This window comes from Mustelus asterias, chromosome 26 (genome assembly GCF_964213995.1).
Source record: "Mustelus asterias chromosome 26, sMusAst1.hap1.1, whole genome shotgun sequence".
Taxonomy (NCBI): domain Eukaryota; kingdom Metazoa; phylum Chordata; class Chondrichthyes; order Carcharhiniformes; family Triakidae; genus Mustelus; species Mustelus asterias.
In genome coordinates, this window is record NC_135826.1 from 35,503,626 (window position 1) to 35,530,187 (window position 26,562).

The 26,562-nt window shown below is 41.6% G+C and overlaps 1 protein-coding gene across 11 annotated transcripts in view; it reads left to right on the top strand.

Annotated features, from left to right (window-relative positions):
* Positions 1–24,254, top strand: part of ranbp3b (RAN binding protein 3b) — a 97,306-nt gene extending 73,052 nt beyond the window's left edge. For 6 of the 11 annotated variants that reach the window (XM_078198435.1, XM_078198438.1, XM_078198439.1 and 3 more), the window contains 9 exons: positions 1,381–1,530; positions 6,556–6,665; positions 7,864–7,948; positions 8,240–8,375; positions 9,096–9,220; positions 12,607–12,727; positions 16,154–16,296; positions 19,634–19,817; positions 22,985–24,254. In XM_078198435.1, coding sequence (XP_078054561.1) covers positions 1,381–1,530; positions 6,556–6,665; positions 7,864–7,948; positions 8,240–8,375; positions 9,096–9,220; positions 12,607–12,727; positions 16,154–16,296; positions 19,634–19,817; positions 22,985–23,028 — 1,098 coding nt within the window. In that variant the 3' untranslated portion in view covers positions 23,029–24,254. The remainder of the gene's footprint in view (positions 1–1,380; positions 1,531–6,555; positions 6,666–7,863; positions 7,949–8,239; positions 8,376–9,095; positions 9,221–12,606; positions 12,728–16,153; positions 16,297–19,633; positions 19,818–22,984) is intronic. The other 5 variants (XM_078198441.1, XM_078198443.1, XM_078198445.1 and 2 more) reach the window with 1 other exon arrangement.
* Positions 24,255–26,562: the final 2,308 nt, after the last annotated feature.

The window sequence follows — 26,562 nt, forward strand, 5'->3', positions numbered from 1 at the left end:
AGCGGGAATGGGGGGAGTATTTGGGAGCTGTGGGGGAGGTTCCCCCCCCAGAAGATATTGAGGAACATCCAGATATGACTTGGAGTGCAAAACCACAAGAAATGCAAAGGATTTTGTGTTGATGAAGAAATTGATTAAAATACTTGAGAGGAGAGCAGAGAAATCAGAATCTGTGTGGCATGGGGAGTTGAAGGTGCTGAGGCCAAGTTGTTACATGGTATAAAAGCAGGTGATCTTAGCAAGGCAGTTGAGAACAAGAGAAGGAATTACAGGTGGTGGAGGCCTCGAATTAGCAAAAGATGCATGAAGAATAGCAGAAGGAGCCCAGATGAAATTTGATGGTAACTCATTGATTGCAAGCCAAACTTCCATCAGCTGCCCGAAAGATTTGTAGATTCAGTGACACAAGGTCATTTGGAGCTTAATGGTAGAGATTGTTGAGCAGGCATCTAGCTAGTGGAGGAGGCCAAAGGACAGCTGAACTGTCTGAGAAGATGGTAGACCCACGTAATGTGAGGCTGGCTGTGATTTGAGGCTTTGGAGAAGGTGTCGTCTCGGACCAACTTGGTGAGCCTCAGAGTCTTCAGCTTTAGAATGTGTTCGGCCAGCTTAACTGTCTCCTTGACTGGGTATTGTTGATCTTGGTGCTGCTTGAGTATATGTTGGAGAAGTGGCAGGAAGCAGAGATGTGAGCTAGTCAGTATCAAGGCAGGAGCCATCATGAGTTGGACAATGAATAATAAGCAGCTTGAGAGGTAATTATGCACTGTCCTGGAGAGCAAATCTATAAAGGAAGAAAGTGGCAGTAGTAATTGTGGGAGGCATCACAGCCAAGCCAATCCTGTCCTTGTCCGATGACCACAAATGCACTTTCTAGCAAGTCACTGGATAATGATCAGGAGTGGGAGCCCTGGCTGATTATTTTTTTCTCTCCTCCCTAGCCCAGGGGCACTAAGGCCAATTGGAGCGCCCGTACACCTGCTGCAGCTGAGATCAGCTAACTCAGGATAGTCCAGGGATCGAACCTGGGACCTTGGTTGTATGGCTCAATTCCACACTGGGCACTAGTTTACCAACTGAGCCAACGGTGGAACCATATCTTGAACTTTGGTACGCAACTATTTGTATGTTGAGGTTGACTGAATAAGGAAGAATGTAACATTCCTTTGTCTGTTAAAGCTCTTGCTTAAGCGTAGATTAAATGTTTTTAGTGATAATGATAGCAGAAGATCTTTGAGGCAGTCTCTCTCTCTGTTTGGCAAGGTGGACCCTGAAATAGGTTTTGGAAAGTTTACTTCATATATAAACCCTTATCGCCTGATATTTGGCTTACTGGGATGTGTACATAGTTCACTTAAAATGATTTCTCCACATTTCCAGGAGAATGCAAAATTAGCTGAATCATCAGAGTCCAAGAGCAGCTGTGAAGTAGATGAGAAGGAAGAAAAGGTGGATAGCCAGGAGCAGCCTGAGCAGCTTATGGAACAGACGAACTTCGTGTTTGGGGAAAATCTTCAAGACAGAGTGAAGGTTCATGTTATTACAGTATTGAAAAGTCACCAGGTGCTGTTCAATGCTCTTACAAATCCCCCTGTACAGTAAGAAGTCTCACAACACCAGGTTAAAGTCCAACAGGTTTATTTGGTATCATGAGCTTTTGGAGTGATGCTCCTTCATCAGATGAGTGCCACTCCACTCACTTGATGAGGGAGCAGTGCTCCAAAAGCTCGTGATACCAAATAAACCTGTTGGACTTTAACCTGGTGTTGTGAGACTTCTTACTGTGCCCACCCAGTCCAACGCCCGCATCTCCACATCAAATCACCCTGTAGTTTGTGCTTGCATTGAACAGTTCTTTGGGTTAATGTGATTTCGTTAATCCCATGCATAAACTGCTGTGCCATGTGTTGTTTGAAACGTTTTTTAAAATATGTTAATGTTGATTTGTAAAGTGAGTTACAGGATACCCTTGGGTGATTTAAACATGAGCAATATGTACTTAATGCTTTATTAGGAATCTGTTGAAAGCTTAGTGTGTGGAAATGGAGCATCAGTCATGGTTATCAAGCGTGAACTGATGGAAGCGTAAGAGGACATTGGAAGACAAACAATGATGCAAAACATTACTGTATGAAATGCACCTTAGGCACCAAATGGCAGCAAGGATTTTAATCTTAGAAAGGAAGTTGAAACTGAGAATCAGAGTAACTTGGAAGGATGAGGGACAATGAACCACTAAAGAAAACGAATTCAGTGGTATGTTTTGTGATTTGAGGCTTTGGAGAAGGTGTCGTCTCGGACCAACTTGGTGAGCCTCAGAGTCTTCAGCTTTAGAATGTGTTCGGCCAGCTTAACTGTCTCCTTGACTGGGTATTGTTGATCTTGGTGCTGCTTGAGTATATGTTGGAGAAGTGGCAGGAAGCAGAGATGTGAGCTAGTCAGTATCAAGGCAGGAGCCATCATGAGTTGGACAATGAATAATAAGCAGCATATTAATTCTGCTGGAGTTATGTTAACGCAATGAGCTGCCGACCGGAATAGGGTTGCATTTGAAACAGGTTAAATGAACCGCTGTGCGAGAAGAGCAAGTTGTACAAACTTTGACAAAGGGTCATCTGAACTCAAAGCGTCAGCTCTTTTCTCTCCTTACAGATGCTGCCAGACCTGCTGAGATTTTCCAGCATTTTTTCTTTTGGTTTCAGGTTGCAGCATCCGCAGTAATTTGCTTTTATTAAGTTGCACAAATCACATTGTCCTAACTGGCACAGGATAAAAGTACTCAGAAGTTGAAAAGTGCAGTTCGACAGACCCTTGGAAATTGAAAGAGAAAAGTCTGAAGTTTCTGATTTCTGATTTGGTTTCGGTCATTGCTAGAAATAATGGATATATTGGCTTGAAGAATTGATTGGATAGTGGTGGTCAAATGATGGTTTAATTTATTTTCTTTCATTAACAGAGATTTTGGTTTAAATCATACTGTGACAGTGCAATAGGTTTTTAAGCAAGTGAAATGGGCGCTGGGTGGAAAAAGAACAAAAGGGTGATAAGGGTGGAAGATGGGAGAAATTAAATGACAAGAGTTACTTGCAGAGCCAAAGGGAGTGATAATGAGACAAACTCAAGATGTGGTCAGAGGAGGTGTGAATAGCAAAATAATGAACAGCTTCCTTCTGAAGTCAAAAATGGTAGGAAAATGAAACATCAAAAGAAAATGGGAGCAGAAATTATGGTCTGAAATTGAAGTCAGTGTGTGTTTGCAGAAGACTGCAAAGTGCCTAGTTGAAGGATGAGCAGCTGTTCCTTGAGTTTGTGTTGAGTTTCATTGGAATGTTAGATGAGCACTTGAAACACCATAGCATTCAAGGATGTGGACCAAGTTGCTGGAAAAAGGGATTAGAATAAATAGGTGTTTGGTGGCTGGCACAGACATGATGGGCCAAAGAGCCTCCTGTGCTGTAAAACTCTAACACTGCAGTAGGTCAAGGACAAAGAGGTCGGTGTGAGAGCAATATGGAAAATTAAAATGTCAGACCTGCTCAAAAATTAATATTTTTCATTGGAATGGAGAAGCTTAAGAGGAAGATTATGAAAATAATGAAAACATTTTGAGAGGGCAGATGATGAAAGAATGTTCCTAGTGATTGGACAATTAGTAACAAAGGAATAGAGGGAGCATTAATTATCTTTGAAGAATGTAAGGACAGCTGAGAAGAGATTTTTCCAGACTCACTAAAGTATAGAATTCTTTTCCACAGGCAATTATGAGTCAAAAATAATACCCTTTGAAGGGTGATGTAATAAATATTTGAAATGGAATATTCTAGAAAAACTGAAAAGAAATAGAGTAAGCTCCAGTTGAAGAACAAGAACTGGTACACATGATGTGTCAAATGGCTTCTGTAACTGTAATTTTAATGATTCTGGGTTTTTCAAAGTCAAGTCTCTGTAAAAGAAAGCTGGAAATTAATGGAACTGAATAAATTAGGGAGAGCAAAGAAAAAGAACAACAGATAGAAAATACCTATCTTAAATATTAACTTTTCCCCGAGGTGAGATGATGAATTAAGTGATCAGCAAACACTCTAGAAAGGGGTGACAACAGGCGGATGGTATATGAAGATCAGCTTAGTGAGGTAATATGAAGGCATTGATAGAAAAAAGGAGCTTGAAAATAGTATATTCAAGCTGTAGCTAGTTTTCCCATATTTTTGGAAGAGGGCGCATTTTGAGCTTGTGATCATCCAGTTAAAGGTAAGGCAAGTTAATGTTTTGAGAGTTGACTTTGCATTCTTGACAAAGTGCCTACAGTTGGAGTCTTGGGCTGTCTTTTGTTTGAGTTGTCATACATTTGTCGCCTTTTCCTTGTTACATTTCACATTTTCTTGCTTTTTGTATGTGTACCTTTTCCTACACTTTTCACAGAAGTACAGGAGAATTGGTAAAATGTTTTCCACTTCCAGAAGTTTGCAGTTAAGCTTCCAATGTGGACAAACAAAGACGTGTGCTTTATACAAGACATGAAGAGTTAAGATTCAACAGAGTCACAGCCAGTGAGGTCTATTGAAATATTAACATGTAAAAAAAATGGAGGCTATGCGTGTCAGAATACCTATCCTTAATGCAAAAGTGGGCCATGACAAATTTTGTGGTGGGAATCCTTCCTCCTAATTTAAGTACACAACAAGCGTACAGGAAAAACTTCTTATAAGTACACTGGAAATGAAAAATTTGGCAAAACAGCACCTAATAGGCTGCGTTACTGATGAAAGACAAAGTTGTAATGGTAGCAGCAAAGTAAACTAATTGTTCACATTGGCACAATGGGGACACATGGGGAGATTTGATGTTTTTGCGAGTTGGGGATCCTGATGCAAGAAATGAACCAAAGAACTGTGACATATTCCAACTGAAAGCCTCCCCGCCTCTCTCACCAAAAGCATAAATGTCAGTTGCCTGGAGGGAGCTGGCTAATCGAACAAGACACAACCAATTTGTGAGAGCAAGTAAACAAAGCAATAGATGATACCAAATCCAAATATTAAAAGCCTGTAGATTCCAGATGAAAGGTAATAAGGGAAACTGCATGCAGTTCAGTTGTCAAGTCACTTAAAGGATATTTTCTCAGCAAATTTATGGAGAGGCAAACTACATTGGTGATTCTTGATATCTGAAAAGTTAAATTGGGGAAAAGAATTTAAGGAAATTAGGCCTGTTTTCTCTAAAGAGACAGTGAGTCATTAAAGTTTTCCAGGTAATGAACTAACGAAATTGCCTCTGTCAAGGAGTTCACTACAATAAAAGTTCAAATATGAGGGGACATGATGAGACTTAAAAGTGTAAAGGAAACTATCTTTGATTCAAAGTGTGATAGAATTTAATATTCAGCTATTCAGCCCACCAGCTTCATGCTGGTGTTAATGCTTCACCCTTCTTCCGTCCCTTTGATAATCATATGGAAATTTCACTGAAGGAAACAATTTGAAATGTATGCTGAGAAGGTGGGCTTAATCTCAAAGAAAATATGGATTTGTTAGGATCTTCTTTTCCTAAAATTCTTGTGTTCATATGAAAGATATTTTATGGAAGACCAGTGGAGCCCTGCAAAGCATTCACGGTTAAATTTATATACTTAACCAATTACATCAGCACTGCCATGCCTCCCTTGCCATGCCTCCCTTGCCATGTCATCTCTCCCTCCAACTCCACTCATGCTATCCCTATTCCATCCTTCTCCATTCCATACCCCCCATGCTGCACCCCTACCCCTTCTATGCTGTACTCTCACCCCTTCATGCCACACCTCCACATCCCATTCTCCTCCGCCAACCCCTACATCCACAACTAGTGTTTTGTCCCCCCCCAACTCTCTTTTCCTCACTTTGTTTTTCTCACCCATTAACCAGCCTTCGTGCCACCTTCAACCCATCCCTCCAGCCTGGGTAACTTTGTCACTGGCTCCCCTTATGTTATTCTTCTTAGAACCACCCCCCATGCCTCAATGTGTGCCGCGCTCCTCCCACCAGATCAGTTCATTGACCAATCATGAAATTACAGACATACTAAACTGTGTATAACTATTCTAGGTAATAGCTCAACGTTGGTTTTCAATTTTGCTTTATCTGAAGTTAACTTCTTCTGAAGACCCCATGACACAAATATTTGGATAGTGACCATGCAAAAGTAGGCCTATCGGACCCTTACGCGCCTGCTCTGCCATTTAATAAAATCATGGCTGATTGTATTTTGAATTCCAAATTCCCATCTACCCCCGATAACCTTTGATTCCTTTGTCTAACAAGAATCCATCTACCTCCACATTTAAAATATTCAATGACCCCCCCCAACTTCATTGCCTTCTGGGGCAGAGTTCCAAAGTAGCATAACCCTCTGAGAGAAAAGATTTCTCCCCGCTGATCACATTTTCCTATCTATTTTTGCACATCACTTAGCAAAAACTGAGTGTCAAGAGATGGATAAAGGTAACTGATCAGGAACTGTGTTGGAACCTTGAGTGTTCTAGCTTGTGCATACCTATTATATATTGATGTGTTACAGATGATGGAGGGCAGTGACTTTACGTGTCCTTTGAAGCAAACTTCTGCAGATGGAGAAACATTACCAGCTACCAACTATTTTCTCCAGTACATCAAACAGAACACTGCAAAGTAAGTGGCTAAATCCATTTGCATTTATAGAATCCATATAGCCTATGACTTTCAAAGCATTCTGAACTAATAAAGTGCCTGACATTTTAATAAGTGCAAGTCTGTAAGGGACAAACACTAATATACTAATTTCTAAACAGGAGTAACTGTATGGGATGTTCTTTGGGTATTAATTTGTTGTTTGTCTTTGTCCATGCAGTTTAAACATGCCTCGAGTGATGCCTTGCAGTGTACCCTTGCTCATCACTCTACAATTTAAAAATTCTGAATTCAAAATCCTTATCTACCATCTGCTAACCAAAATTATATTCTGCAACTGTATTGCTGTAGTCTCAAATTTCAGTGCCATTTCAATCCAAATCTTAATTGTAAACATCATGATGTAATAAATGATAACCCTATCCAATTCTGTTTTCACTCTACTCTCCGCAACTTCCAGACCTTGAACAGTGTAACTTGATCTCCATTATTTGAACAGTGAAAATTATTTTCTTTCGGCTCATCAAAGACGCAGTTTCTCCCATGTTTCTCTTAAGACTAGCGTTTTCCACTACCTCTTATCTCTGGCTCCAACCTCAGTACTTCTTAAATCTATTAGCATTCTTGTTCTCAGTATTGAGATCTCACATCCCCCCCCCCCCCCCCGCCCCCTCCACCACCACCGCCACACGCCACCACCACACACCACCACCACCATTGACAAAGCTGTCCTTAAGTTGTTTCAAATTCTTATTCTGTCCAACTACTCTTGCCAAAATCAAGTGTTACCCTTGGCCTTAATATGGGGGTTTAGCTACATTCAAAGAATGGGGAAAAATGTATCTTCCCCACCCTCCTGTCCAACCCTCACCCTCACAGTATAAATCTCATCCTATATTCGATTGTCTTCCGCTCTGACGAAGGGTCGTCCAGACTCAAAATGTTAGCTCTATTCTCTCTCCACAGATGCTGTCAGATCTGCTAAGATTTTACAGCATTTTATGTTTTTGATAAAGTTCAGCAAAGTCTTTGCTCCATTAACTGCTAAGTGTTGAACCTACTATCCCTTCCAGGTCCCTTCCAACCTCTCAGAACCAGCTCAATACCATTAATTCGATGTGTCTGCTATTCTTTCAAAGTGTAATGCTTTGTAATTACTCATTCCAAATTATGTCTGCCAGTTGCTTAGGTGTTGTTTATTTTTCTCTCCTAACTTTAGTCTTTTGGACTCTGGAGAAAATGCAGATAGTAATGCAAGAGGTGCCAAGTTTGTTTTTGGGGAGAACATGAGTGAGAGAGTGTTGGTGAGTGCAGCAAATTAAATACTTCATTCATGATCTATATTCTCTTAACATTGTTGTTGTGTGGATGGTTGCAAGTTGTGCATGTGTCAAGTGGAAGAGGAGCCCTAACACAACAGGTTTATTCTGCGCCATACTATTAAATAATTTTAAGATTTTTACTAGCTTAACATGATTCAGACATTTATTTGATAGTTAACAGTTGGTAACCATTGCTATTATTGAGTATAACTTGTAAGGTAATAACAAGGAAGTGATCAACAACGTTCCTGGAATTGTCAATTGTGTTTGTAGAGTTTGCCACGGCCAGGTGATGTGAGCATTGAAAGCAGCAAGGACCAGATATTTGGAGAAAATACAGGAGTTGCATCAGGATCTGTGCCTGAACCCTTACAGGAAGCTACACCAGAGAAAGCTACTGACTGGTTAGGTAAGGGATATTAAAAGTAGTTACCTTGGCCTTTGATTAAAAACAGAAAATGCTGGAAATACTCAGCAGAGCAGGCAGCAGATATGGAGAAAAAAATACAGTTAATGTCTCAGATCAATGACCTTTCCTCAAAACAACGGACCTGAAGCGTGAATTCATTTTCTGTTTTTATTTCAGTCTCTCCGCATCTGCAGTATTTTAGTTTGGAACCCTGATCTTTAACTCAGTACTGTATATTGTATCTGCTATCATTCTGATTGACGATTGTGGGGGCACGGTGGTACAGTGGTTAGCACTGCTGCCTCACAGCGCCTGGGACCTGGGTTCGATTCCCAGCTTGGGTCACTGTCTGTGTGGAATTTGTATGTTCTCCCCGTGTCTGTGTGGGTTTCCTCTGGGTGCTCCGGTTTCCTCCCACAGTCCAAAGATGTGCCGGCCATGCTAAATTCTCCCTCTGTACCCGAACAGATGCCGGAGGGTGGCAACTAGGGGATTTTCTCAGTAACTTCATTGCAGTATTAATGTAAGCCTACTTGTGACTAATAAATAAACTTTTAACTTTTAACAATTGTGGGATGTTGCTAACACAGATCAGTGCTGCATTTACCTATGCCACAGTGGTTGTTGCGCTTGAAGAAAACTAAAGTCATGTGAAACACTATGAGACCCGATGAAGCCCCAAATATATCCAAGTATTAATTAACTTCTGTTTAATCCCAGTAAACAATGTGACAGAATCACTGGAGGAGTCTGCAGCTGCTTATACCAAAGCAACAGCTAAGAAATGCTTGTTGGAAAAGGTGGAAGTTATCACTGGGGAAGAAGCAGAGAGTAATGTCTTACAGGTATGTGATTGAAACTCCAAAAATGTCTGTTGTTCGCATTTAATTTGACTAATTTTTGGGGAGTGCTGTCCATTCTAATGAATTGAAATGGTAAACTTTATTTTTAAAAATATTTTCCCTCTCTGTAGCTGCCCCAGCTAGAAATCTACTCCCAACGTTTCTGCTGAGAAGTGTGAAAAAGCAGCCTGTGGTAACTGGCTTTTCATATGGACAGGAATAGTTCAATCAACTCATTGATTCTGTTTCACCATTTTGTTGGCTGTAGCAGCTACTCCAACTCCTATCCCAGCCCTTTTCCATTTCTCTTAAAGTCTTGTACCTGTCTCTTTTTAAAAAAATACGAAGGAAAGCTTATGGTTCACTAGGTTGCATGTAAGAGTAATGTTAATCTCAAGTACCTGTTTCTTATAAACCATTCTATGGCAACATACCTGAATTCTTTGTTCTATCTGTCACCTGTAACAAACAGTTCATTCTCTTGATGGTACATTAAGAAGATGCTGTGTTCAAGTATTGCCCTGCTGTCCTTCATAAATCTTTCCTTGATCTCTGTAAAAGAGTTTCTTGAAGTTTTCACTGAGTTGTAAACTTTCATATATGTCAGTGACATAAATCTTGTTTTCAAATTCATTTTACTATTCTTGTGTTAAGCTAATCAGTGAGTCAGGTGCTGTTACTGCACTAGTTTTTCATCATGGGCAATGGTTGATATCAGATTCCAAATTCATACACATTGTAAGGCTTGCATGTTTTCCAAGGACTTCTTATTTCAGATTGTCATTCCGAAATATTTTGCTCACTTTGTAGAATGCAAGGGTTTGGATTTAATGTTAATGTGTATCCTGCGGCCATCTGCATGGTGTGGGATGCAAGACTTTTGGTGCTCTTGCAGCTTAACTTTCTCCAGAGACAACTTGGTGTCTGAGAACGTTGATATCAGTGCCAGTGAGGTCTCAAGACAAGCATCAAGTAGATTGCAAATGAGTGGTCCACAACTATGGCTTGCCCCACAGAATAGCTTGCTTTTCTCTGTGGACCAATGTTTGTGAATTATGTTGGGTCTAGCCACATTCGTTACGTCAAATAAACAAACTTGAAGCAACGTGGATACATGTTATTCAAAGAATATACGTATGGAAAATAAAGCAGTTTTATTAACCTGCCGTAATGAAACACAATGCCAGCAGACATTCTTAAGCTGGATGCTGCTCAAATATGGTGCTACTTCAAAATGAATGGTCGGTTACTTAAGTGAGTTTTCTCCCAGGCGACCATCTCTGACTTATTCAGATGTGGATGGTCGCAAGTAAGGTAGGCAGATGTTCTATGCAGTGCTCATGTTCCTTAATCACATCTCTAAATTTGTGAACAACTTGCCAAGAATGCCCATGGAGAAGAGTGGTGCCTTGTTGATGGCTTAACATGTGATTCCATTCATATGCCCCCAAGAAGAGGTTAGGGGAAATTTGAAAGCACCCTCCCAATTAAGAAAAGATCCTTTCAGCAGTCAATACTCGGGGCTGTTAGAACCGCAGGCTGCTGGAATCATCCTGCAGCATGCAAACAGGTTTTTAGAAAATCAGACAGTGGAAAAGGGAAAATATATTAAAACTTCAACATTGGTTAGCCCATCCAAAGTTATTTATGGTAGATGAAGGATGCAGCTGGCTAGGGGTGCAGGAATACATTTTTATTAGGATGGTACTGTAAGTAAGAACCATCAAAAGAGGTTAGGCGAGGGTAAGACAAGCATATGGAGGTTTAAAAGCATTAAATATATAAAAGATAGCAAATTTTTTTCCATCTTAAAAGTGGACAAATTTCCAATAACAACGGATGGAACGAGACAGAACATGTAGCACTGCTTTACCTCAGTTTACCAAGTGACGATGTGGCAGGGATGTTATAAAATGAATATCAAACGTTCTTTGTGAGCACCACCTCCTGACATCAGAGGTAAACATAACTGGTAAGCCTACCACCTCAGAATGGTCATTTGACATTGAAATCGCCATAGGAAATGTAAACATAGCACTTCTAAGTGTAGCAAGAGGCCTATGTAAGAATTTTAATATGCTACAGAGACTGAAAGAGTAAAGAACAGTTTTACGTAACATTTGGTATGACCTTCCTTTGAATGTCATTTGAATTCCATATACAAAGCTGCCACCATTGGACTTCAAAGCTATTTTAATGGGTGTTTCTTGTTCTGTCAAATCCATCTGTCTATTGTTGCCTCCTTCAGATGAGATATGCAACTTAAAATGAGGCTATAAACAACTGGAAAATTAACATGGATGCTGTCTAGTGTCAATGGGCTCTATATATCTTAGCCCCACCCCACCCTTTTGGACGACTGTAGCCATTTGTATGAAAATGGCACTGCATTCAAAAAAATGAGCAAGACTGTACCAAAATTGTTAATGGAGTATTTCTTCTCTGTGCCTCCCATATCTACTTTGCTGTGGTGGCATTAGCTAAGACCAGGAGCTTGTTGGACATTTGCACCAACTTGTACTGCTTCTGCATTGATAAAAGATTTTGGTCACCTATCAGAATATCTCCTATATGATTCTGATATCAGCTCGGTTATAAGAGCCAAGCAAAGGTCAGCATCCGTTCAGGAGCCTCCAGAGCCCGAGAACTACAGGTGGGAAGAGAGCAATTGGGAGGATAATTCAACTAAGACAACTTTTCTAGTGAGAATAAATTATTATAAACATTTTGTGAGTGACTTTTACAGTTTGGCGAAGGTGTGTTTTTGGATTTCATGATCAGTTTCAATTGTTTTATTAGAGGTGGATTTTTGGCCTGACAGTTTTTATTCTATTTTTTTCATGGGATGTGGGCACCGCTGGCAAGGCCAGCCAGCATTTCTTGCCTATTCCCAATTGCTCTTGATGCGACTGAATGGCTTACTAACAATCATCCCTTGAAGATGCATGTGTCTGGCCATTCTGCAATCTGGAATTGTGCAGGCCGCTCACAACCTCATGAAAGCTTGGTGCCTCTTAAAATATAAGCAGCCCATCAAGAAATTAATGCTCAGAAGAATTGTAGTCTACTCGCGGAGCATTGCTTGGTAGACCATTTCAGAAGGCAGTCAAGAATCGCATACAGGGCAGATTGGGTAAGCACAGTAAGTTTCCTCCCTAAAGGACATTAGTGAATCAGAGGGGTTTTCCCTACAATACAATAGTTTTAGACCAGATTTAATTAACTGAATGTAAATTCCCCAGCTCCCCGGATGGGATTTGAATATCAGTCTGCAGATCACTAGTCCAGTAACATGCTCACTTATGATATTGTACTTATATAGAACATTTCCCTGATTATTGTAGGAGGGCAATATTTTTTGGCTTCAGAATATTCTTGATTAATTTCAGATTCAATGCAAGTTATTTGTGTTTGACAAGACATCACAATCCTGGGTAGAGAGGGGACGAGGCCTCTTGAGACTCAACGATATGGCATCTGCTGATGATGGAGCCTTGCAATCAAGGCTAGGTATGAGTCCATCTTCTGTATTATTTGTTGACGCTACCGATGATATTTGGTGACATTTACTGTGAATAAGAATTATATTTTTCTTGTAAATGAAAATTTGTATTCTGTAAAAGTAGAACTTTAGTATTGTAAGCATTGCGGTACCTCAGAAAATGATGATGTGAATCTTATTTTTGCCAAGAGCACATACATCCTAATCGACCTGCACTGCCCATGCAGAACATTTATGCACAGTAGCTAAATCTCATGTTTGATGCCCAAGCTGTCCTGAGTTAGCTCATCACAGTTGTAGCAATCCTACAGTTGATTCAGTAACTCAAGTTTGTCAAGTGTTGGCAAAGGGGAAAATTTGCAATGACAAGTCGCATTACCAGTTGTTTTCTTGGACAGAACACTGTATCTGGACTTGTGAAATAACTTATTTGTGTGACACCTTATTTTGTGGGCAACATAGGTACAGGAGAGGGATAGATTTGTACCCTTTGTGTAGTCGTACACTGGGAGAGGGATCTTAATCACTCCATGCAACATAACATTTAAATATCCCCAGATACAATTGGACTAAAGCCTTGCTTTATTAGTGCTACCCCATGCCACTCATTTAAAATAGTATCTTGTTGTCAATGTTTGTCAGTTCACTCTTACCTAGTTTAATAGAATTATATTCTGAACTTCTTCATTGTACCCTGGGTATTGAATTTGGACAAGGAACCCAGATTATATAAGCCTTGTGGTCTTTCTTTCATTCTCAGTATGTTCTGTTTTCAAACTAGCTGGTTCACTTTAAGGAATCAGGGCGTGGAGGAATTTGAACCAGCCAAGCTAATTCAATTATTCGTCCTGTACTGTTCATGAGTCTCAACCTAGAACATTGAGGGCAATTTCAGCTGAACACACTTGACAGCCGACAACTAAGGCTTAATGGGGTTGCGCGGTGCCACAGGCAACAATCAGTGCTGTGTATCACCTTAGCCAGAATAGAAACACCAGGTTCGTTTAAGGAGATACTATTGGTTTAGCAGTTTACAGCTCCCTTGAAAAGAGGCTGAACACAGGAATTGGCATGACCACCAGAAACAACCTGATATTGAGATCCTTTCATTGGAGATTGAATGTCTCTCATACTATAACCAAGTATATGTAAGTGAAATTCTTTTTAACATTTAACCAGTAGGTTCCTCCAAAACCATGTTCAGGTGAGTTAGGTTGTCTGGGATCTGAGATGGTATCCCAGGGTCCAGCAATATTTTGAGGAGTATCCAGTTGATTTGGTGCATGACTAAACAGAGGGTACAAAAGCTTTTGCTTTTACAGTACAGTCCCAGTAGTTTTTGAATCTTACATCAGCTTGACAGAGCTTCACCCACATTGTACCACAATGTTTGAGGCCCAGCTCAAAAACATTGTGATTGCTGGTGCTGATCATGCTCTTATTGTTTTATGCTACTATTAAAGTAATAGATGATCAGCAATGTATCTTTTACTCTTATTCTAGTTACTGTCAGCTGCTGGCGATACAGGTAAGATTCGCGGAAGGCTGTACATGCGACTCCAGAGTTGCTTTTGCCAGTTATGCTATTTTCTGCATCAGAATTTCGTGATCAATATACAGCACAAATTCACCAGATTGGAACCGAAGCTTAATGGTTAAATTACAAGGATAGATTGCATGAGCCTGACTTGTGTACTCCTTTAAGCTTAGAAGATTATGGCGTAATGTAATCAAGGTCTTTAAAATGATTAAGGCAATCAGTAAGTTCATTACAGGGAAACATGTTTCTGTGGTGGGAGAATCCAGAACAAGTGGCATAATGTTAAATTAGAACTAGGTTCATTTACATAGAAACATAGAAGATAGGAGCAAGAGGAGGCCATTTGGCCCTTCAGTCTGCTCCACCATTCATCACGATCATGGCTGATCGTCCAACTCAATAGCTTAATCCTGTTTTCTCCCTATAACCTTTGATTCTATTTGCCCCTTATGATTTTTTAAAAATTCATTCGTGGGGCATGGGCGTCGCTGGCTGGCCAGCATTTATTGTCCACCCCTAGTTTTCTTGGAGGGCAGTTGAGAGTCAACCACATTGTTATAGCTCTGGAGTCACATGTAGGCCAGGCCAGGTAAGGACAGCAGATTTCCTTCCCTAAAGGACATTAGCAAACCAGATGGGATAAAATCAGGATGTACTTTTCCACACAGCAGGTAGTGGAAATCTAAAACTTGCTGCTCACTCCCCCTCCCCTCACCCCATCCAGTGGTTATTAAATCATTTTGAGCAAATGCATATATGGAGTTGAGGTTATAGATCAGCAAATATATAGTTGAATCGCAGAATGGTTTTGAGGGTCTGAATAGCATACTGCTATTTCTAGGCTTATGGACTTTGTACTGCACTTTCGGCCATCAATTTGCAAAATAATACTTATGCAGTAGCTGCATTCAATGATTCTTTAGCTGTAGGGAAAATATTTTCTGTCTGTCCAGAGTGTTTGCCTGTATTAGGTAACTTCTGGTATCTAGTCTAGAATTGCAAGAGAGACTATAAGACCCCACCACCTCCAAATTCAGCAGTATTTCAGTTTGTGAATAATTGGCATTTTATAGAGGATTGAAGGATAAAAGGCTTTCCAAAAAAAAAAGGGAATATAATGTGGGAGGTTAAGGCCAAGAGTATGAATGATTGAAAAAAAAAGCTCGGAAGTTAAAAATTACATGATAGTAGTTGCTTTGTTCCTCAAAAATTTAGACAGCTTGAAGGAAATCATGATTTACTAGGTAGACAATCAATAGCACAGGAAAAGGAAAATCAGCATTGTTTTGGGAAACTATAATTGGTTATCAACTGTGGACAGACTCTTAACATTCGCTGGGGGTATTGTCCTGGAATTTATAGTTCAAGGCAAAATGGGCAGCACAGTGGTTAGCACTGCTGCCTCACAGCTCCAGGGATCCGGGTTCGATTCCCAGGTTGGACACTGTCCACACTTGGACACTGTGCAAACTCCACACAGACAATGGACAGTATCCAAACTGGGAATCGAACCTGGGTCCCTGGCGCTGTGAGGCAGCAGTGCTAACCACTGTGCTACTGTGCACAGTGGACTGTCCACACTTGGAATCTGCTAACTCCATACAGACAGTGGACTGTACTACCGTGCCGCCCCAATTGAACATAGTTGACGGATATAAAACAAAATGTTAGTGTACATGATAGGAGAAGGTTTGGAAGTTGGATATCCAGGAGTCAGTGCTTGTAGTCTCCACAATAATGTTATTGTATAGCATGGTGGGAGAAAAATATAAATGTTTGTTTTGCTGTTGTCAGCTATTTAAAATGCTCTAACATCAACATGACAAAAGCTATTCTACAAAGCAGTGTTCAATACAGAATTTGTACCTTCAGTGATTTTCTTGCTTTGTTCCAGTGATGCGGACTCAAGGCAGCCTTCGATTAATTCTAAACACCAAACTCTGGGCCCAGATGCAAATTGATAAAGCCAGTGAGAAGAGTATTCGAATCACAGCTATGGATGCTGAGGACCAGGGTGTCAAAGTCTTCCTCATATCGGTATGTCTCGCGGCGGTGCTTTGTTAAATTATAGGAATTCAAACTGGAGTTGTTTTTTTGAGTTAGCTGAGCGTCTGCACAGCAATCCATTGTCATGCTTCAGAATCTTCAAATTAAAGAAATGACAAGCAGAAGGGAAAGAGACAAATGAATATAAACAGTGAGAGAGAGAGAGAGAGACGGCAGTGGGAAGGAACAGTGAGAACGACGAGTGGAAAGAAGCCAACAGTGGAGAGAGAGAGACAGGACGGGAAAGGAACGGAGAGAGAGAGGACTGGAAAGAAACGGAGAGAGAGGGAGATTGGAAAGGAACGGAGAGAGAGAGGACTGGAAAGGAACGGAGAGAGAGGGAGATTGGAAAGGAACGGAGAGAGAGAGGACTGGAAAGGAACGGAGAGAGAGAGGACTGGAAAGGAACGGAGAGAGAGAGGACTGGAAAGGAACGGAGAGAGAGAGAGGACTGGAAAGGAACGGAGAGAGAGAGGACTGGAAAGGAACGGAGAGAGAGGGAGATTGGAAAGGAACGGAGAGAGAGAGGACTGGAAAGGAACGGAGAGAGAGAGGACTGGAAAGGAACGGAGAGAGAGAGGACTGGAAAGGAACGGAGAGAGAGAGGACTGGAAAGGAACGGAGAGAGAGAGGACTGGAAAGGAACGGAGAGAGAGAGGACTGGAAAGGAACGGAGAGAGAGAGGACTGGAAAGGAACGGAGAGAGAGAGAGGACTGGAAAGGAACGGAGAGAGAGAGAGACTGGAAAGGAACGGAGAGAGAGAGACTGGAAAGGAACGGAGAGAGAGAGAGACTGGAAAGGAACGGAGAGAGAGAGAGACTGGAAAGGAACGGAGAGAGACTGGAAAGGAACGGAGAGAGACTGGAAAGGAACGGAGAGAGAGAGAGACTGGAAAGGAACGGAGAGAGAGAGAGACTGGAAAGGAACGGAGAGAGAGAGACTGGAAAGGAACGGAGAGAGAGAGAGACTGGAAAGGAACGGAGAGAGAGAGAGACTGGAAAGGAACGGAGAGAGAGAGAGACTGGAAAGGAACGGAGAGAGAGAGAGACTGGAAAGGAACGGAGAGAGAGAGACTGGAAAGGAACGGAGAGAGAGAGAGACTGGAAAGGAACGGAGAGAGAGACTGGAAAGGAACGGAGAGAGAGAGGACTGGAAAGGAACGGAGAGAGAGAGAGACTGGACTGGAACAGAACGGAGAGAGATGGAGACTAGACTGGAACAGAATGGAGAGAGAGAGAGAGACTGGACTGGAAAGGAACGGAGAGAGAGGGAGACTGGACTGGAAAGGAACGGAGAGAGAGGGAGACTGAGGGAGACTGGAAAGGAACGGAGAGAGAGAGAGAGACTGGAAAGGAACGGAAAGAGAGAGACTGGAAAGGAACGGAAAGAGAGAGACTGGAAAGGAACGGAAAGAGAGAGACTGGAAAGGAACGGAAAGAGAGAGACTGGAAAGGAACGGAAAGAGAGAGACTGGAAAGGAACGGAAAGAGAGAGACTGGAAAGGAACGGAAAGAGAGACTGGAAAGGAACGGAAAGAGAGACTGGAAAGGAACGGAGAGAGAGGGAGACTGGACTGGAACGGAACGGAGAGAGAGAGAGAGACTGGAAAGGAATGGAGAGAGAGGGAGACTGGACTGGAACGGAACGGAGAGAGAGAGACTAGACTGGAAAGGAACGGAACGGAGAGAGACTAGACTGGAACGGAACGGAGAGAGACTAGACTGGAACGGAACAGAGAGAGAGACTAGACTGGAAAGGAACGGAGAGAGAGACTAGACTGGAAAGGAACGGAGAGAGAGAGACTAGACTGGAAAGGAATGGAGAGAGAGGGAGACTGGAAAGGAACTGAGTGACAGGACTAGGAGAGAGAGAGAAAAATAGACGGGGATTAGAAAGGAACAGAGGGAAAGTGACAAGTGGAATGAACCAGACGGGAGTGGAAAGGGAGATGAGGAGAGGACAGGAACAACAATGAACAGTGGAGAGAGGTCGATGCAGAAAGGGACAGAGACATAAGTGGCAAGAAGGAACAAATGAAGAAGAAAGGTGAAAAGAAAATCCGCGAATGTTGAAAACACTCAGCGAGCCAATTAGCACCTGAAGAGATGAGAGAAGTTAAAATTTCTGGTTCGGTATTTGAGTGGAACATTTTAAAAGGAACAAAATGATGGGAAGGTAATGAGTGGTAAATGACAACGTGTGAGCAGACAAACACATATACATGTGCACAAACACATGAGCGCAGAAAAACAAGTGATGCACATAAACAGGAGCACCTACATATACATGCAAGCACATGTGGACATGTATGCATATCCACCAGTACACAAACATGAATGCATATACAATAACAGACACATAAACACACACGAAACTGGCCACGTGAAGTGTTTTAGAGAACACAGTAGGTGGTTCAATGGCAACAGTGATATTAATGAGAGAGTATGTTTGCATAATAAGGGTAAATGAAGGTTATTAGAAGATATGGATATGTGAATAACTGGTACAATGGGGTGTAGAGGCAGGTAGAAATGAAAAGAGAAATCAATTGGCAAACTAAAAGAGGAGAAGGTTCCCCCCAGTCAAGGTAACTCTTGAGGTAAAAAATCAGGTGGATGCCCTGTCAGCCCAGTGTTCTGACAGACTCCCCACCCGTCCTCAGTGCCACTCTTATTTAAAATGTTAAGTTGACCATAGATATATTAGGTAATAAAACATTGGTTACTTTGGCTGAGTTCGTGGATATGGTTTAAAAGCTCTCAATTCTATAGGAATTGTTACTGAATTAGTGGCCTCATTAAGAGGCTAAACAGCATGTTGTGGCAAAAGGAAACATAATGTAAATAGTGGTGGCTTGAGGTTTAGAGCGAGATTCGTTGTTGGGAAATCTAGAATGAAATTTGCATTGTACTTAATCCATACTAAACATGTCAATGGAATGCTTGATGGGGCAGTTCAGTACTCTGCATCAGCCCAGGTAGTTTGTCCTGGGAGTACTCTGCTAATACTGCATGAAAACAATTCCATATCTCAACTTACTGATTGGGAAGGCAGTAAAATTGCACTACAGGATGAAAACATCTGAATGCTTAATAGTTAAACTAAAATTTCTTCTTCCATTATTTTGTAGACAGCAATCTGTTTTATCTCTCGGCATAATCCTGAGAGTAATAAGAAATCACACAGTTATTCTCAAATGACAATGGATAAAATTATTTGACTCTGTTGTACTTTGATCACCATCCTGACTCTGGTAGATATTTTGTTGTTTTAATCAAGAAAGCTGCTATGTAATCTGAAGTTGGGGCTCTTTTGGACACCTCACAGGCTAGTTCAAAGGATGCTGGACAGCTGTATGCAGCCCTACATCACCGCATTTTGGCGTTGCGAAGTCGTTCTGAGCCAGAACCAGAACCTCCATGCATAGTCTCAGAGTCGGGGGTAACGCAGTCAAATGAGGAAGATAGCGATGATGATGACGAAGTTATTGTTCCTGCAACAGCAACAAGTGGTAAGCGTTGTGTTGGATGATAAGTAATGCTCAGTCTTTGAACCCATAATTTGTTGGGGAGCATAGTAATGTCTGCAGAGCAATTCATTTGAGAAGGCAACTGCAGGAAAAGAACTGAAAACCTGACTTAAAGTATAAAAGCATGTCACTTAAGCTTAACTGCATAATGTCCTCCCTTAATGTAGAAGAAACATCCTAATCACCACATACTGTGGGGAAAATGGTTCACGTCCCAACATGGCAGCTGGTGGAATTTAAATTCAATTAGTACATCTGGAATATAAGGCTAGTCTCAGTAATGGCAACCATGACAACTATCAATGGTTATTGTAAAACCCATCTGGTTCACTAATGGCTTTTAGGATAGCAAATCTGCCATCCTTGTCCAGTCTGGCCTACGTGTGATTCCAGCCTCTCAGCAATGTGGTGGACTCTTAACTGTCCTCTGAAACGGCCTAGCAAGCCACTCAGTCCAAGGACAGCTAGGGATGGGCAGCTAGGAATGGGCAACAATGCTGGTGAACTTGTCAGCAGAGCCCACATCCCATGAAGAAAAAAAAATTATCTGCTGCTTGTTCACATAAGTGTGAATGTTTTCTAGGTCCTGCTGTAGGCAGGCACGGGCTATCTCATTATTGGAAAGGTTGTGAGTGAAGCTGAATACTGAGGGAAGATCATTGTTGGTACAGCTGAAGATGGTTAGGCAAAGAACACCTCCCAAAAGAACTGCAGCAATTTCCTGGAGCTGTGAAGAATGCTCTTTTTGACTCGAAATTGGAGTTCTTTTTTAACTAAAGTTATAGTCATAGAAGTTTACAGCATGGAAACAGGCCCCTCGGCCCAACTTGTCCACGCCGCACAGTTTTTACCACTAAGCTTGTCCCAATTGTCCGCATTTGGCCCATATCCCTCTATACCCATCTTATCCATGTAACTGTCTAAATGCTTTTTAAAAGACAAAATTGTACCTGCCTCTACTACTACCTCTGGCAGCTCATTCCAGACACTCACCACCCTCTGTGTGAAAAAACTGCGATATGGAGATGCCGGTGTTGGACTGGGGTAAACACAGTAAGAAGTTTAACAACACCAGGTTAAAGTCCAACAGGTTTATTTGGTAGCAAAAGCCACACAAGCTTGCGGAGGGGCTCGGGGCTCCGAAAGCTTGTGTGGCTTTTGCTACCAAATAAACCTGTTGGACTTTAACCTGGTGTTGTTAAACTTCTTACTGAAAAAATTGCCCCTCTGGGCCCTTTTGTATATCTCCTCTCACCTTAAACCTATGCCCTCTAGTTTTAGATTCCCCTGCCTTTGGGAAAAGATGTTGAACATCTAGCTTATCTATACCTCTCATTATTTTATAGACCTCTATAAGATCACCCCTAAACCTCCTACACTCCAGGGAAAAATGGGTTGAAGACTGATCTAATAGAGGAATTCAAGGTTATAAAGAATTACATATAGTGATGGATTATATCCATCGTTTAGCAAGACAATGATCAACGGACACAGTTTTAGGATAATCACAAAAAACATTAAGATGGAACTTGGGATGTGGAATTTTGCAACAAGTCATTTTTTTTTAAAGTACAGTAATTCTTTTAAAAGGGCAATTGGATAGTAACTTCAAAAAAAGGGATTAAAAAAGATGGGATCGAATAGGAGAGTGGGATTAACATAGGTTCAGGTGATGATAACCACTAGACTGGATTTCAGCTTTCTGCGCTGAACCATCTGTGGTCCAGTGTCAGATGATCACACGGAATCACGGTAAACAACATCCACTTCTAAAGATTAGATGCTACGTAGTGGCTGCTGACTAAGTTTTGTTGTTTGATAAGCCAAGTAATGGTGTATCACCCCAAGATACTTCCCATAGTGTCAGTCTTAGTTCAGTGTAACCCTTGCCTGTAAGTCAGAAGGCTGAGAGTTCAAGTTCCACTCCAGAGACCTGGGCATAAAATCCAGGCTGACGCTCCAGTGCAATACTGAGGGAGTGCTACGCTGGAGGACTTGCCATCTTTTGGGTGGGATGGTAAATTGAGGCCTTTGCTGCCTTCTTGGGTGGACTTAAAAGATTGTTGCAATGTTTTAAAAAGAAGCAAGGGAGCTTTCCCTGGTATCCTGCGTAATACCCATCCCTCAATCTGCATCACTAAAAAGCAGATTATATCGCCATTGTCGCATTGATGTTTAAGGGAGTTTGCTGTGAGCAATTTGGCTTCCATGTTTCCTCCACTACAACAGTGACTACACTTCAAAAGTACTTGATTGTTATGAAGCGCTGGAATGTCCTGAGATTGTGGAACACTCTATAGCAATGCAAGTCTTTATTTTTCTTGTTCTTATGTTTCATAAACATCTAACCAATTTTAAATACTCCATGATTAATATTCTGGATTTTTTTTTAGAAGTGTCGTTGTCTGAACCATTTCCCAGTCTGTTTTTTAAAGGCTGCTTCAACTAATAATTTAAAACAAAACCTGCCTTTTCCCCCACGGTTGAGGATTTTATTTCATTCAAATTGAATCCAATTCATGGTCCCCCACATGAGGGACAGACAAGATCCAAGCTGACAGGATGAGGCATTGCACCCTTTCCCGGGCTTGATCTGACGCTTCATCTTCGCCAAAAGGCTGAGATGGCTTTGAAAGATTGTGTCAGGTAACGCCTCGATTTAACTTCATTGGTTACCCTGATCCTTTATTCTACTCCAACCTGGGCAAACGACCAGCACAGGCGGCAGCACACCCCAAGTGCCACGGGCTAGCCTCGTCTCCTGCCTGATTATAGTTCCACCTTGTGCCAATATTCCTTGCAGTTAAGTTAGGTTACGTTTTTTAGTAATGGATTATTGTTCATTGCTCTGCTAGAGTCAGGCACTAGATTTTATTTTGCCACACTAGAGTACGAATTAATAGTTGTTCTACATTCTAGCCTGGTTGACTTGATTTGATTTACTTTAGAGTATAACAATCAATTTATTTTTTAAATATTGGAGAAAACAGCTTTGTAAAGTAGGTTACCCCCCCATGACCTGTGTTATATCATCTTTTTCTCTGATTTTTTTTGCATGATATCTCACATACCTGATATCACTCAATTAGAAACTCCGCATGAACACAGTGGGTACAGAATAACTAATACTCGATTTCTTTATAATGCAGGCCCATGTGACACAGATGACAAACAGACTACAGGAAGCACATAGCGACATTGGAACTAATCCGCTTGCAAGGTTTCTGCTCCAGGGTCTTGCAGGCACCTCTGTGGACACCCCAGACCAGTGTTTTTTTTCAGGCAGTGTTGAAGATGAACTCCAAACTGGGCCCAGCACAGCTCACTGGCGGCCTGTGCCTTCCTATTCTTGTGTTTTGTCTGAATTAATGGCTTTCACACCGTTAGACTGAGAAACTGCTGATTTTCAGTTTGGGATGCAGAGTCTCATCATATTGATGAGTGAAACTTGCTCTCTGTCTCTTGAATAACTCAGCAAGGCACTTCAATTTTCCAATGGGACTTGTCTATTCAGTACAGCCAGTGTGCACGAAGTTCTGGGTTGTAGTTACCAGTGTCTGTCTCTCTCGCACACCTACACATATACACATTTTATATTCTGGCGGATGAGTGCACAGAGGTCAGATTTTGCAACTTAGAAGAAGAGAATTTGCCAGGATTGCATCTCAAAGCAGCAGTAAAATTAACAGACTTTGACTTACAATGGACTGTTAGGCAAAGAGCGCCCATTTCTCATTTTTCCAATGTTATTACTGGGATTTGTGTTGTGCTGTTTTTTTTTAATTTCTTTAATGAGTTAAGCTTGTGTGTTCACAGAATCCTGCAATTCAGGCTTTTTTGTACACAATGTTTTTTGTTCTTGAAGGAACCAAGAACTTTGGTAAACTTGGGGGGGAAAAACACAGGGAGATGCTGGGAGGTTACTGAGCTGTAAATTAAAGTGTGCTTTTCCCTTTACCTGTCTACTTGCTTTTGCAGCAAGCCTTGGAAGCGGAAATGTAATAGTTAAATTTTAGCACAGAAACAATTAGTATGTAATGTTTCCTTGTTTAAAAAACAAAAAAGACAAAAAACCTCCAATTTATTTTTCTGTTTATTTCTTCAGAAGCGCTCCATGTAGTTTGGGGTTGGATCCGCGTAGGTCAGTTTGTGTTTTCTCTGTCTCTGTAGCTAGTCCTTTTTGGACTGATAGTAGCTTTCTTTACACTGAATAGTTGAAAGTTCTGAAATGAAATGAAAATAGAATAAAACCCATCCTGTCCTCTCCCACCCCCTCCCAACAGGACTGAGCTGGAAAGTGGTTACTTTCTGCCAAAAGCCTTAGCTCCTAGAGGAAGTCATTACTGATGTGGTTGAAAAGTTTGTGTAAGATTACTATATCAAAATGTATTTCTGAATTACATTAAACATTTAACAAAACACTTTGCTTATGTTACGTAGGTTGTGTGGGAGTGTTGTGCTCTTTACTGTTACCAACTAGTTTTGTTTCCAAGCTACTCTTTTCTTGAGCATTTTGGCTGCATTCACAATCTATCAAAATAGGGTTTAGTTGAAGATACTAGAATCCTTGCAGTCGTATTTAGCTTGTGCTGAATTTTACAGTAAATATAACCTAAATAGAAGTGAGCTTTGCTGAAACTTGTTTTTTAAAAAAAGACAGAACTCTTAAATATTTTCTTTGCAGTCCTGATTTCTTTCACATTTATGAGAGTCGTTAACAGCTTTCTAAAGTTCACAACTTACCACCCCCATGGCCTGCAATCATTTGCATTTGAAGAGTAAGGGCACTGAGCGAAAGTCTGAGAACCTCACATTCTTATCACTCTGTGATTATTTTTCTAATGTGGTTAACACAGTGGTTAGCACTGCTGCCTCACAGCGCCAGGGACCCAAGTTCGATTCCTGGCTTGGGCCACAGTCTATGCGGAGTCTGCACATTCTCCCCATGTCTGCGTGGGTTTCCTCTGGGTGCTCCAGTTTTCTCCCACAATCCGAAAGATGTGCTGAGTAGGTGCATTGGCCATGCTAAATTCTCCCTCAGTGTACCCGAACAGGCACCAGGTTGTGGCGACTAGGGGATTTTCACAATAACTTCATTGCAGTGTGAATGTAAGCCTACTTGTGACACTAATAAATAAATTTAAACTTAATTATTTTTGTATTAGCTTAAACTTGTCGCCAAGCAGCAGAAATAATCTGAAGTAAAATCCTCATACTCCCCAAATCTAGTGAGATAAGCTCTAATGTTTCTGTTTAGAAACTAACCATTTCATTCATGGGGGTTGGGGTGGGGTGGATTTCCCGCCAGTGGTCACTACAGGTAAAAATGGTGATGTCTACAGAAAATCCAGCGAGACCGTGGGAACGGGAATCTCACTGGCAAGATCTCATGCCAAGATTTTGCCCACTTGTCACCGCAAGGTTCCCACCCAGAAAATACATTTAAATAAATTTAAATGTCTTTAAAGGGCTTCCCCTGTCCCCATCTGTCATCTGTCCCGTCCCCCCCCCCCCCCCCCCGTCCCCCGCCCCCAGTAAGGGATCCTGGGGTTCACGACCGCTTCTGAAAAACTTGAAGCTGTCGAGGGGAACCGCCAGAGGAGCAGAGGTAAGTCTAACCCCCGGGAGAGTAGGGGGTAGGGAGGGGAACAAGAGAGACATGCCCAGGCAGTACCCTGGCACACTGGCAGTGCCAGGACGGTTGTGCCAATGGTTCGTTCCTGGGATGGGTCCATTGGGCAGCCCCTTTGGGGGGATTATTCCCCTTCTGTGAGGGGGTGATTGCCCCAATGCTGCTGTTGTTGGGGAGTGGGGGTGGGGAGGGTAGTGTTCATCTCAACTGCAGATCTGGGTGTTGCGCCAGAGTGATAGCGAAACCCCCCTCCCTTTCCAGGTTCCCTGTGCAGAGTGCCAGAGAATCTGGAAAAAGATCACGGCTGTGCAGCTGCAGAGGTGCAGGTTGGTTTGCCCACTGAAACTGACACGAACAAAATATTGGAAGAATCCACCCATAGTGAGTATTTTCCTTTGCTTTTTATATCCTTATATTGGCGTGTCCAAAATATATGCAAGGCCGACTGTTACTTAAAAGTTATATTAAAAAAATCAACATCACCGTCATGCTTTTATATTCAATACTCTCGGTGAAAAACTAAGATTCTGCTAGCCTTTTTATAACTGTACCTATTTGTGTTGGCGTATTTAATGACCTATCTATTTGCCCTATACCCTAAGATCTTGCCATTTAAGATGTTTATTTTCCAAGTTCTTCCAAATGCTTCACATCACCTTTCTATGCTGAACTACATCTGCCAACTGGTTTTCCATTTTTGCAGCCTTACAGACAAATCATGACACGTCTAGCCATGTCATGATTTGTCATGTACCACAACTTGATGTCAGCAGATCCTAATCATAGAAACCTTACAGTGCAGAAAGAGGCCAACTGGCCCATCGAGTCTGCACCGACCACAATCCCACCCAGGCCCTACCCCATATCCCTACATATTTACCCACTAATCCTTCTAACCTACAGACACTAAGGGGCAGTTTTAGCATGGCCAATCAACCTAACCCGCACATCTTTGAATATTGTTCCTCAATTCATATATTCAGGTCATTTATATGTATGAACATGGTATCCCTCGAGTATCTGTGCTGGGGCCTCAACTATTTGCTATATTTATTCAGTAGCGACCCACGTACTGTCTTCAAATCTGCAGATGAC